The sequence below is a fragment of the Dasypus novemcinctus genome, chromosome 1 (assembly GCF_030445035.2).
Source record: "Dasypus novemcinctus isolate mDasNov1 chromosome 1, mDasNov1.1.hap2, whole genome shotgun sequence".
NCBI lineage: Eukaryota > Metazoa > Chordata > Mammalia > Cingulata > Dasypodidae > Dasypus > Dasypus novemcinctus.
The window spans coordinates 182081713-182095939 of record NC_080673.1 but is presented as its reverse complement, the minus strand read 5'-3'; the positions used below and the strand labels follow the sequence as shown (position 1 = coordinate 182095939).

At 33.8% G+C, this 14227-nt stretch overlaps 1 protein-coding gene across 4 annotated transcripts in view; it reads left to right on the top strand.

Moving 5' to 3' along the window:
- TBC1D19 (TBC1 domain family member 19) overlaps positions 1-14227 on the top strand; it is a 154565-nt gene that overhangs the window by 38494 nt on the left and 101844 nt on the right. For all 4 annotated transcript variants that reach the window (XM_058300110.2, XM_004452239.5, XM_004452241.5 and 1 more), the window contains 3 exons: positions 5700-5774; positions 6880-6943; positions 7932-7978. In XM_058300110.2, the coding sequence (XP_058156093.1) occupies positions 5700-5774; positions 6880-6943; positions 7932-7978 (186 nt within the window). The remainder of the gene's footprint in view (positions 1-5699; positions 5775-6879; positions 6944-7931; positions 7979-14227) is intronic.

The following is a 14227-nucleotide window of genomic DNA, read 5'->3' as shown; positions in this document are numbered from 1 at the left end:
CATTTTACTTAGTAAATCGTCCGAAACCCTTTCTAAAGGAATCAGAGAAAAACAGAAATTTTAGACCACCATCAAAAATGTCATATTTGAAGAAATGTAATGAAATAGGCAAATGGATGCAATATAAGCTTAAATAGAAAAAGCAAATATAAAATAATATAATTCCACTTTAATTTAAATATATATGTATGTTTATATATATTCAATTATACACATATACATACATAGGAAAATGAAAGAGAATAAAATGTTAACAATGGTTATTTTTGGTAGATGTAATTTGTGGGATTTAATTATTTTACTCTACATATTGTTCTGTTTTCCAAATTCTCTACAATATACATGTTCCTTTTATAATCAGAGAGTATTTATGAAATGTTTTCCCATTAGGTAGCAGGGTTATATTTTGTTTTACTTTCCCTTTTGTGAGGGTGAAGAAAATCAGAACTTGCTAATTTTATAATTTCATCGGTCTTTTTGCATGCTATCTACTTATATGGATTTTATTTTTTATTTTTATTTTTATTTTTTTTTAAATTTTTTTATTTTTTATTGACTTTGTAATAATATTACATTAAAAATATATATGTGAGGTCCCATTCAACCCCACCCCCCCACCCCCCCTCTCCCCCCCCCCAACAACACTCGTTCCCATCATCATGACACATCCATTGGATTTGGTAAGTACATCTTTGGGCACCTCTGCACCTCATATACATTGGTTCACATCATGGCCCATACTCTCCTCTATTCCATCAAGTGGGCCCTGTGAGGATTTACAATGTCCGGTGATTACCTCTGAAGCACCATCCAGGGCAGCTCCATGTCCCGAAGACGCCTCCACCTCTCATCTCTTCCTGCCTTTCCCCATACCCTTTGTCCATTATGTCCACTTTTCCCAATCCAATGCCACCTCTTCTATGTGGACATTGGATTGGTTGTGTCCATTGCACCTCTATGTCAAGAGGAGGCTCAGATTCCACCTGGATGCTGGATGCAATCCTCCCATTTTCAGTTGTAATCACTCTAGGCTCCATGGTGTGGTGGTTGTCCTTCTTCAACTCCATCTTAGCTGAGTGTGGTAAGTCCAATAAATCAGATTGTAGGTGCTGGAGTCTGTTGAGGTTCAGGACCTGGCTATCACATTGTCAGTCCAGAGATTCAAATCCCCTAAATATATCTTAAATCCCAACGTTAACTGCACCTCCAGCACATTAGCATGAAAGTCTTATGAAGGGAGATCCCATCTGAGTCCAGATTCATCACACATAAACACCATTTCCAAAGAGGGGCCATCTGCCCTGGTAGTTAACCCCATCGGCCATGACCATAACTCCCATGGGTCTCTTTAGCCCTCAAAGGAACCAATATCTGGGGGTTGTATCTGCTTTATCTGTCTCTCTGACTCTGCTCAGTTGTGCATGAGGGCAAACCTTCTGCCAGCCTCCAGACTCTTTTTTAGAAACTCGTAGCCATATAAACTCATTTCTCCTTTCCATTTCCCCCTTACTTTAGGTCAAACAGCATTTTAAAGTCATGGTATTTTATGTAGACATGGATATTCTGCTGATCCGCATTGAACCTTCCGTATAAGGTCATTTTCCAGTTGCATCATCAGTTGGTAGTTGATAGTGGTCCCTCGTTGCCAGGGAGGCTCATCCCCGGGTGTCATGTCCCGCGCTGGGGGGAAGGCATTGCATTTACATGCTGAGTTTGGCTTCGAGACTGGCCACATTTGAGTAACATACTTATATGGATTTTAAAGACTTACTTTTATTGTTATAAAAAAATAACAAGGAGATAGCTGATACCTGTTTAAAAAGATTTTAATGCAGTTGTGATTCTTTTGTAAGTCTTTTGCCTCTCATAAATTAGAAATTATCTTATTTATAGAACTCTTGAAATACTTTGAGTTAATACCATACATGCTAATTATTATCGAAGCTGATTTGAGGCAACAGTAATTTAATTTTGAGAGGATATGGGTTTGGATAAAAGATAACTGTCTTCCTATTTAAGCATTTTAAGTATAAAAACTCACTTATTTTCCTTTTAATTAACATTTTAAAGCTTTTTATTTATTTTGCAAGTCATCTTTGGGTAAACCATTACTTTCTTTTTATTTTGTATTTGTGCACTATCCATTTTCAATAACTTATTTGCCAGTCCCACTTCTCCATTTTTTTTTTGGGGGGGGGGCTACTAAATGGATATTGAAATTTGTATTAAAATAATAGCATAGGATTCATGATGACTTGTTTGGTTTTTTGTTTTGTTTGTTTTGCTTTTAGGAGGTACCAGGGATCGAAACTGGGACCTCGTAAATGGAAACAGGCACTCAATCACTTGAGCTACATCTGCTCCCATCCCCTCCACCCTTTTCTTGAGCATTTCTTTTTGAAATTAGCTGTTATTTCTTCACCTCCACAAATAGGACCTAAGAACAATTAAGTACCAATAAAATTGGAGCAAGAGTGGACTTTTGAGTTTATCTAATCCAATCTCTGGCACATGGTCATTTTCTTTTGCTTAAGTACTTCTGAAAATAGGGAGCTTAAAATTTCAGAGAGTAAGCCATTTTAGTTAAAACTTTCTACTTGTTGGGAAAATTTCTTTTTTGTATTAAATGGTCACCTCCTCCTCTTAACTTATTCTTACTGTTCCTTGTTTTGTGTTTGGCACATAGAAGATATTCAATATATGTGAGTGAATAAAGGAATGAATAAATACCATTTACTTAAGGTTAGAGATTTTGAGAGCGCCTAAAGGATGACATAGCTTGAAACCAGCCATTTGCTTCATCATTTTGGGTTTCCCCTTGTTGTCAGGAAATTCTGTTTCAGTTTCTGAGGACTATGGAAATGATTTTTCTGACCATCTGACTGTGGCTTATGCAAGGGATACCCCAGAGAAACTTTATCCACCCTGTTCATTGTGTCATAGATCATGGAACAGGAGTGGGAAGACCATTTTAAAAAAAATTATTTGTAGGATTTTCAAGGAATCAGTATGTGCTTTATTGGCAGCTAGAAATTTTGATTTCTCCTCCTTATTCTTTGCTCTTTCTTTCATGTTCTTTCTGTGGTTGATGATATATGAACTGGTATAGATCTTAGGAACTTTTTCCAACTTGTCCCATATTTTTGTCTATCTAGCTCATCCTCCCCACCCACATCAGTAAAATGTTTTTCTTAAGGTCAACAATGTAGTTTTATTTATCTATAGGGGAATGTGTTTAATAAATACCTAATATTTGTTGAATGAGTATCTTTTCATTATTTGAAAACTCAGATATTGCACCTTATTTTTATCTGTTCTGGCCATTAAAATAACCAGTTTTTCTGAATTAGATATGTATTTCCTCTTTTGTCCCTCAAGTTTTAATCCTGTACTTTCTTCTCTTGAGGGTTATTTCTAAGTTTCTACATCCTACTTTAGTTGTAGAAAACAGAAAAAATGATAATTGAATAAAGATTTGATCAGTATTGTTTCAGTTCTTAATATTCTTTCTCATTCTACTTTCATCTGTTCTTTTTAAAAAGTTTCCTCATTTTAAAAATGAGGTTATGGATACATATCTCATAGGATTAATAAAATAACATATAAACACATGTATAGCACATAGTTCTGTTTCCTAAACTTTTTTCATTCAGAATATTTTCTTCTGATATCTAATTTCTTCTGTGTAACTTTTCTTCTTAACTATTTTTCCTATATATGTTAATTTTTAAGTTCTTTGAAATTCTCAGTAGAGTAGCATATATCCATTTAGGGAACTATGATTAATAACTTACAATTGTACTTTAAATAAAATGCCTGATTGAAATGTTTTTTCCAAAATAATTTTTAAAAGATAAGTTAACAAATGTATTTCAGGATTTCTTGTCAAAGTGCCATTCCAAAATCATCATGAAATTTCTTTTTATTTTGAATGAACTTGATGTTTGAGTTTGAGTAAGTTTCATGCTGTATTAAAATTGTTTGTTACAGTCTTGAAAGTATTTATTATGATCTATACATTGATGTCTCTTGTAACTTTAATTCTGTTTTTGTTTCTGAGAGTTGTCTTCTTATCCATTCAAAAGCCATTTTCATGAGAACATTTGGAATCATAATTAAATTGCTAGCAATTTGGTTATTTTTATAATAGGTTAAATAATAAGAGTTTGGAAATTTGATTTTAATATTTATGTAAATTTTGTTTTTATAATAATGATTCATTAGAAGTTTTTTAAATAAGCCTTCTCTCACCTGCTGTACCCATAATCAGGTGAGAGAAGGCTTATTAGAGGAAGTGATATTTAAGCTGAGACCTGCAATGTAAATAGGATTTATCTAGATAAAGTAAGGGTAAGGAAATTGTGGATGGAAGTAAAGCATGGCGAGTATATTCCAGCTAAAGAGAAAAATGTATTTAAATATGGGTGTTAAAGAAGCAGCTATGAATAATGATAGCTATAATAAAACTGTCAATTATTGAATTAATATTAATTATATAACCATCTCTGTTTGAAGCACTTTACGTGCGTTTAGTCCTTATATGTCCTCAACCAAATGAGGGAATTATTGTTATTATTCCACTTTGATTGGTTACAACTGTCCATTATGAGTAACATAATATATAATTCTCTTTTTCTCTCCTTACTAGATCTAAATTTGGGGACTTTGCTGTTATTTTATTTTGGTTTCAATGAGCCAGAAGTGGTCTGTAGACATATTTGCTTATATTAGTAAAGAAGCTTTTCTATATATACACATGCACATAACATGTATACTATGGTATTTTAGCTTGACTTTGCAAGAATAGCATATTAAAATATGGTTTATATGGATAATCAAATCAATGACTGACCATTAAAGTTAACTTAAATTTTCCAGTTTACAAGAAACACAAGGGATAGAGAAGTAATCAATACTGTGAAAAAACAATAAGACAAATTTGGTTGTGGCATATTCTAAAAGCTAATTCACCAGAGCTCTGCAGAAGAGTCATTATCAGGAAAACCAAAAGGACAGAGAGACTATAGATTAAACTACACTGAAAGAGACATCATAAGCAAATGTAATGCTTGAATTTTGAGTGGATCCTGGATTTAAAAAAACAAAACTATAGAAGGCATTTCCGGGACAATGGGAAAAATTTGAATATTGACTAATATATATATGATATTATGAAATTTTAGTATTTTTTTCTTAGGTGTGATAATGGTGCTGTGATTTTGGAAGAGAAGAACATATATACTGAAGTATATCTTAGAACATATATACTGAAGTATTTAGGGGTGAAATGTCATGTTTGAAAAATTACAATATAATAATCTAAAATTTTATTTTTTAGATAGTCATTAATGGAATTCCCAAGTATCAAACATTTATAAAATGCTCAATTTAATTTACCTTTTTAATCTTCTGCTATTTTTCCTTACAGTATTTATCACCACATGACTTGATTTATTTTTATCTATCCTCAATCTCATCCTCAACCAGAATGTCAGTTCTATGAGGAACAAGACTTAGTGTTATTCACTGCTTAGTTTATAACGCTAAGAATAATACCTGGCACATAGTAGGCAGTAATCAATATTTAACTATCTCACCTAATCTCGCCATTTCTTTGTAACTTTTAATATCTTTAATATTTTTTATCAGTTTCAAGTATTGTTAACCAGAGCAATCATAGATGGTTCCTTATATTTCAGGGAAGTTGGGAAAAAAGAATTTTGAAGAGTTTAAATAGTATGTGCACTGAACTGAGTATCCCACTGGCACGAAAGGTACTTTTAACAAATCTTGGTTGAAGTATTTTATTTTGAAATAAGTACTAGAAAGTATCATGAAGTTGCAACAGTAAATTAGGAAGGTGTCTTTTTCTAAATTAATATATCGATTTGTTTTGAAACAAATTTATGAAATGTAGATTATGTGGATATATTCTATGTATATTTCTATTATGTATGCTATGATTTCATTTTATAATCAACCTATATTTTTTAGGATAGAAAATAATAGAATTTATAGTGTAGATTATCCCAGTATTTGGATGTAAAGATTGTGAGTGTACTTTAAAGATTTAGGTTACCTTTGGTCTCCTTACTTTTTGGCTAATTCAGCACAATACTATATTCCTGAAATCAGTGCTGGAACTCAGGCATACTCTGATATTTTAATAGCCAATATGGTAACATTTTTCAGGTATTAAAATAGGGTACAAAAAGAATGATTTCTCCTCTCTCTGTAGAACTGGAATTCTATTTAGATTGAATACTGAACAATTTATCTGTCACTCTGCACTTTAAATCTTTAAAGCTGCTCACAAGTAGGAGAGAACAAGTTTTCCTTCGCTTCATTCTCCCTACCTAATATTTATATCCTGTTGTAGGACAGAATATAGTGGGTGTACTTTGGATAATATCCAAGGATAAGACATTGAAAGCACCAAAATATGTTAAAAAAAGGATAAATTTGACAAACTGTCTACATTTATAGTGTTCTATGATGATATTCCTGAGATACAATCATGTTCTCTTCTCCAGTCCCCCTTGTGAAGCATTTCTGAGATTGCTAGATTGGGTAAGAGATATAGTATGTGACTGAGAAGCAGTTTTTCCTTGTGAAATTGACTGGCCAGTACAGACCATTTATCTTCTTTTCTCAGACTCATTAGCTCCATATGCTAACTGAACCATTGAGACTAGATATAATAGTTAAATATTAATAATTTAAATACGATTCCAAAAAAATTCACTGTGTATAGTGAAATTATTTTTCCTTGTGTTCCAGTAGCTTATTTAAACTTTTAGATAAGCTATTGATTTTTACATTTCAGCCACATTGCTAAATTTCATAAAATGAAACCAATTTCAATATTACCTTTTTTAGAGACCAGTTGCAGAACAAAAAGAACTTCTCAATAAATGGAATGAAATGGGAACTGATGAACCAGGTAGGTATATGAAGAGTTTTTGAAAATGTGATAATGGGAAAATAATCGCCTTTTCAATTATGGATCCAAAGTAACATAATTAACAATTCTTTTGGAAGGATGGAGACTTTCCCTCCTCCCTAATTTAAATCTTCAGTTAAAAATTCCCAACTTTGGTTTCTGTTCTCCATTATTTGGAGAATATTTTAATCATTTATCCTTTTTAAAATCAAGATTTAAAGATACTTTTATAAAAGTAAATTTATTCATTGGATTTCTGAGACTCTTGTCTTGAATTAAGTTATATGATTTTCAGTCTTTATATTGAGATGTTAAAGATAGGCTAAATAGATAAAAATAAGTTTTAGCACTTCTAAAAATTGTTTTCAGCAATTTATTTGGTTCATTTTAATATTGAAAATCTAATCAGTCAATTTTGCAAATTTATATTGAATGCCAACTGCATTTCATTTACTGTGATAAATAGCTGTCTGTGATTGTATCGACGGACATGTGCATAATCTTGTCACCCTTCATCCAGAACTGCCAAAAAACAAAAGTATGGGGGAATGGCCAAGAAATAAGTGCCATAATAGAGGAAGCAGAGTGTTATAGGAAAAGAAGAGAGAGAACAGTTCAACATGACTAGAAAAATTAACTAAGAATGCATAGATTGTGTTCTAATTACTTTGAGAATTCTCATATAGAACCTTTGTTACATTTGACATTGTTTTGTCAAATTCAGTTATAAATAATCGATTGCAAATTTGTGAATGGAGGATTCAATTTCTGCTAGAATTTTGTAATTTAGGTTGTCAAGGGGAGGAACTGTCCATTTTTGTGTCCCATTACTTGGCACAATGTATGACAAATAATTGATGCTCGGCAAATGTTTGAATTAATTTATCTGCACAGCAACATTAAGAAAGGACCAATAACATTTATTAAGAATAAGCCTTCTTGTAATATATTAACTGAAATTTTTTTTACTCTCACTTATTAATTCTAGATTTAAGCCTTTTTAGACCTGTTTATGCACCTAAGGATTTTCTCGAGGTAGGTTCAGTTGAGTAAATGTATGTGTATTAATAAGGAAATAATGTGAGGGAAATGATGATATAATAATATCTCCAGGCAGAGAAATACTCATATATAAAAAGTTCAGAGCCATTGAAGATTTTAAGCAATGGAATGACATGATCATATTTGTGTTTAGAACTTGCTTTCAGAATATACAATGGATTGTGAAAAGATTTGAGGCAAATATATCAGTTAGGAAGGTATTGATTAAGAATCAGATAGTCTGCCGCCTGGCACCTAGAGGTACTTAGTTATCTTCCTTTTTTTAATTCCCTCCCCTATTGTAGTACACCTGGCAAGACATGATGAGGGTCTGAAGTAAGAGAATAATAGCATTGGAAATGGGAAGGATTGGTGAGATTTGAAAGTGATTTTAAAGATGATTTGGTAACTCATTAGATATGAGATTTATGTGCAAAAGAAATTATAAGGTTGACCTTCAAGTATCCAGATTGGTTAATTGGGCAGAGGTAACTTGCCCTTTGTTCACTGAGAGAATGCAGGAAAAAGAACAGGTCCATTATGAGGATGATAGTCTCAGTTAAATTTAAGAGGCATATGGAATATTCATATGGAATTCTCCAGTAGGCAGTTGGAAGTCACTAATTATTTTAAATCACCCATCTTTGGTTCTTCTTTTTCTCTTATACTTTACATGTAATCTGTCAGAAAATCTTGTCAGCATTATCTCAAAATAATTCCCAATCTCTCTACTTCTTATCACCACCACTTGCTACCTCCCCAGTCCAGGCTACCATCATCTCTTGTCTGGACTATTGTCATAGATTCCTAACTAGTCTTCTTGCTTCTAACCTTGCTTACTGAGAGTCTGTTCTTAGCACATCTTCCAGAGAGATCTCTTTAACTGCAATTCAGGCTTGGTATCCAGTGGCTTCCCAACTCATCCTGCTTAAAAGCCTAAAACAATGACAGTGACCCTGAACATCCTATTTACCACCATTTCCTCTCTGATTTCATCTCATTGCTTTCCTCCTGACTTGTACTACTATAGTCCCTTTAGCTTCTTTGCTTTTCAGTGGCTTGCTCCTATCTGAGGCCTTTGCTGTTTGTTGTCTCTGCCTGCAATCGTCTTTCCCCAGATACTTGTGTGCATATTCCTTCACTCCTTATGGCTTTACTTAAATGTCACCTTCTCAGAAAGGCCTTCCCTGACTCCTGTGCTTCGAACTTTTTATACTCCTTTTCTGCTTTGTTTTTCTCTATAGCATTTATCATTATATAACATACTACACATTCCCTTTTTTTGCTATTGCCTGCCTTCTCCAATTAGAATGGAAACTCCACAGGATCAGGAGCTTTTCATTCTGTTTTGTTTATTGCTGCAACAATTGCACAGGATCTGGTAATAGGAAAGACTCACAAGACTTCACAAGGTATATCCATGTAAGACTTTCTTTCAGCAAGAAAAAGAAAGCACATGCAAACACAAATTCCAGGCATAGCTCTAACAGCCCTTTCTCAGTCACACAAGGTGAGTTTCATCTTTGAATTACGAATCACCAAGATATGTGTGAGACACCTCAGTCTCAGAAACCATGGTGCAAGTCTTCTCAGGGGTTTTTTATACCCGCTGGTTAAATTAGTTGCAAACTGTCAATCTATATTTTCAATAAATAATGTAAATAAGCTGGTATAAGATGCCTCTAAGAAAGTTTCAGACTTTAAATAGCACATTATAAATGACTTGCTGGTACATTTCATCCTATCTTTGGCAAATGTAGTCTACCTATTAGACTTCTATTATAGGTTATCCCTGGAGATAAGCAGAGAACTACCACAAACCAACCACAAGGTAACCCTATCCATAACTGCTCTCTCCCCAGTAGGCAAATCAGGACTTGGCACATAGTTAGTTGCTCAATAAATATATGTTGAATTAATTAATCTTTCACACTTTATTTTATTTTTATTTTTATTTTTATTATTTTTTTGGGAAGGAAAAATGGTTTACTGCCGGTCGGCCGGACTCGGGAGCTTTCTGTTTCAATCCTGAGCCTCACATTTTATTTTTATCTCTGTTCTGAACTTATTGTCTCTGATATGAGTTTTGCAAGCATAAAACTCCTTGAAATTATTCCAGACTTTTTTGGAGTTGTAAATAGTCTCCTTTTAACTTTAACAAGAATTTAATTTAGTTAGCTACTGCCTCTGTAATGATGGCTTTATTTCTCTTAACATATTAAATCTTTCTTTTCTAGTATTAAAGGGCTGAAATGTCCTATGATTTTTATGTGGTCATCTTTAACTGTATTTTCTCCTTAAAAGTTTATAACATTCTGTTTGAAGACTATTGCTGAATGGACCCTTTTATTATTCATGATGACATTCTTCTTTAATTCAAGAACATTTTCTGTAATTATTTCCTTGGTTATAGTTTCTATATTGCTAATATTATCTCTTTCCTGTTACCCTGTATACATAGTACCTTCTTCTTTTTCTATTTTCATATTTGTAAGTTTCCCAGGCAGTATGATCCCTTATTTGTGTAATTAGGCTAAATTTGTGCTGTTTTGTTTTAGTGTATATTTAACACTGTTGATTTTTGCTAAATCTTTTTTTTTTTTTTTAAAGCAATTGCCACTGGTACTTTTAGTTTCAATATAGTGTTTGAAATTTTAGGAAAATCTTTTGGCAGTATAACACATTCCCAATTTATCAGCCATTAGTTATCATCAATTCATTAGTTACATATATATATGCTTTTGCTTTCATTTATTTTCATACATATGCATCTGTCATCATAATTTACTTCACTGAGTTCTTTTTTTTTTTTTAAAGATTTATGTATTTTATTTCTCCCCCCTCCCTTCATTGTCTGCTCTCTGTGCCCATTTGCTGTGTGTTCTGTGTCTGCTTGTATTCTCATTAGGTGGCTCCAGGAACCGATCCTGGGACCTTCCAGAGTGGGAGAGAGGCGATCATTCTCTTGAGCCACCTCAGCTCCCTGGTCTGCTGTGTCTCTTATTTCTCTCTCCTCTGTGTCTCTTTTTCTTGTGTCATCTTGCTGCATCAATTCTCTGTGTGGGCCAGCACTCCTGTGCGGGGCAGCACTTTGTTTGGGCCAGCACTCTGCATCGGCCAGCTTGCCACACGGGCCAGCTTACCTTCACCAGGAGGCCCTGGGTATTGAACCCTGGACCTCCTATATGGTAGACAGGAGCCTAATCGCTTGAGCCACATCCACTTCTCTTCACTGAGTTATTTTCTTTACCTCAAGATTTTCAGTTAAAAATATTTTAAAATTATTAATCATTCCAGAAAAATACATGTGAATTATTTTTAAAAAGACAGAACATACAAAAAAGTAAAAATTACCAAGGGCACTCTCAAATGCAATAACCACAATACTTACTGGTACTTTTAAAAAACTTAATAATGTACTGTGAGCATTTTTTCATGTCATTCAGTACTTTATTTATATAAATTGAAGCATATTATGCCTTATCTGAATCAATTAATCATATTTTTTAAACAAATCCATTTTACTGATACATATTAATAAAGAATACAATTTATCCAAAGTGTACAATCAGGGGTATTTTTTATAATCACAGTTGTGTGTTTATTACTTCAATCATTATTAAGGCATTTTCATTATTTCAATAATAATAAAACACAGACAAACAAACAAGAAAATTCCTCACCTCTCAATCTCTGTTTCCCCTGCTGTACATAACTCGTATTTCTGGCTATTCTTGCACAATTCTTTATTTGTTTATTAAGCAACTTTATTATGATATATCCAGATACCATATGAACTATCCAATGTGTATAATCAATGGCTTTTTTTAGCTGTTAAAAAGTCCTTTATCATAAAATTGAAAAATGAATAAAAAAAATAGATTGAAAGAAATTACAAATTTTAAACAAGAGTGCAAGGCCAGGTTAGATTTAATATAATCAATTATGAAAAATAGCATAGCAACAAACCTTTATAAATATAAATAATAATTCAAATAGGGAAATTAATTATAACATAATTCTAATTTTTATATTACAGTTCTATTTGACATAATAATCTCTAAGAATGAAATTAATTATTGCTTTAGTTATTTAATTTCCACTTAGGCCATTTTCTTTTTAGATAATCAGAATCCAATCTGGGAATTCTTCACATCTTAATGGGATGAATTACAGAAGATAACAATTTATCAATTCATTATTTTATAAGGCAGAAAAACTCAAAATCTTGTTCAGCGGTAGTCATGCTAAATTATTATTGATCCAGATAGATTATTTTAGTTAAAGAGAATGAATAAGAAAGGATTAAAGAAGTATGAAGTATCCAAAAATATCTTCTCTAGTCTGCCTCAATTAAAAGCAGGTGTTTATTTTGTATGGAAAAAATTACAGAATACTGATCACAGTAATAATTTGCCAGTTGCACTGAGTAATTATTGCTCATTTACTGTAATATTGTTATTTTACATTTATCTGATCTACATCATCTCTTTTAAGTTACTGTTTGCATGGAATATCTTATTCTAACCTTTCACTTTTAACCTGGTTGTGTCCTTACATCTGGGTGTCTCTGTAGACAACATATAGATGGCTCATATTTTTTAATCCATTTTATCAGTCTGTGCCATTTAATTGGGGAGTTCAATCCATTAACTTAAACATTATTACTGACTTCATCCATTTTGTCCCGCAGCTCTCTGTTGTCATATTGTTCTACCGTCTGTCTTCTTGTCCTTCAGTTTACCCTTTCTAATTATCTTCATTTCTAAACTCTTCTCCAAATCTCTCATGCTTGATTTTCCTTTCAGGCTTCAGCACCCACTTTAGTATCTCTTGCAACTCTGGTCTTCTGGTTACATATCCTATCAGTTTTTGTTTGTTTGTGAAGACTGTGAAGTCACTCTCATTTCTGAAGGACAGTTTTGCTGGATACATAATTCTTGGCTGGCAATTTTTCTTTTTCAGTACTTTATTTTTTTTTTCTGTTTTATTTTATTTTATTTTCTTCTTTATTTTCTTTTAAATGTTACATTAAAAAAACATGAGGTCCCCATATACCCCCCACCCCACCCATGCCACCCCTTCCACATCAACAAACTCTTCCATCATTGTGGCACATCCACTGCACCCAGCGAATACATTCTGGAGAACCGCTGTAGCACATGGACATTGTAGTCCACACTCTCCCCCAGTCCACCCAGTGGGCCATGACAGGACACACAACATCCAGCATCCGTCCCTGTAGCACCACCTTGGACAACTCCAAATCCTGAAAATGCCCCCAAACCATATCTCTTCTTCCCTCTCCTGACCATCAGCAGCCACCGTGGCCACCCTTGCCACATCACTACTATAGTTTCTTCCCTTACTAATCACAATAGTTCCCCAGCAGAACACCAGTAAGTCCACTCTAATCCAAACTCTATTCCTCCATCTTGTGGACCTGGGATGGCTATGTCCAGTCCCCCTATCCATCAAGAGGGGGTTTAGATTCAACACGGATGATGGATGCAATTCTCCTGCTTGCAGCTGTAGGCACTCTTAGCTCCCTGGTGTGGTTGTTGACCGCTAGCCAGGGTAAGTCCAAGAAACCAGAGGGTAGGAGCTGCAACTCTGCTTTTCAGGACTTTAAATACATCATACCAATTTCTTCTCTCCTCCATGGTTTTTGATGAGAGGCTGGCACTTAATCTTATCAAGTTTCCCTTGCATGTGAGGCTTTCAGAATCCTCTCTTTACCACTGATATTTGTCATTCTGAATAGCAAGTGTCTCAAGGTAAATCTATTTGATTTATTGTGTTTGGGGTGCGTTGTCTTTCTTGGATATTGATACTTATGTCCTTCTTAAGGGTTGTTTCCTGAAATATTCTTTCTGCCCCTTTGTGTTTGTGTGTTTTTCTTTATCATTCAATTCCCTGAGACTCTGTTCCATTTTTTCCATTCTCTTTTCTTTCTGTTCTCCTGTCTTTTCCAATTCAGATGTTTTGTCTTTGAAATCACTAATTCTGTCTTCAAGAAAGTCAAATCTGCTCTTCTGTGCCTCTAATGTTTTTTTTTAAAAGGGAGGCACTTACTTTTTTTTTTCTCCACTTCCCCTTCCCCCCCACCCCAGTTGCTTGTTCTCTGTGTCCATTTGCTGCGTGTTCTTCTTTGTCCGCTTCTATAGTTGTCAGTGGCACAGGAATATGTATTTCTTTTTGTTGCGTCATCTTGCTGTGTCAGCTCTCCATGTGTGCGACGCC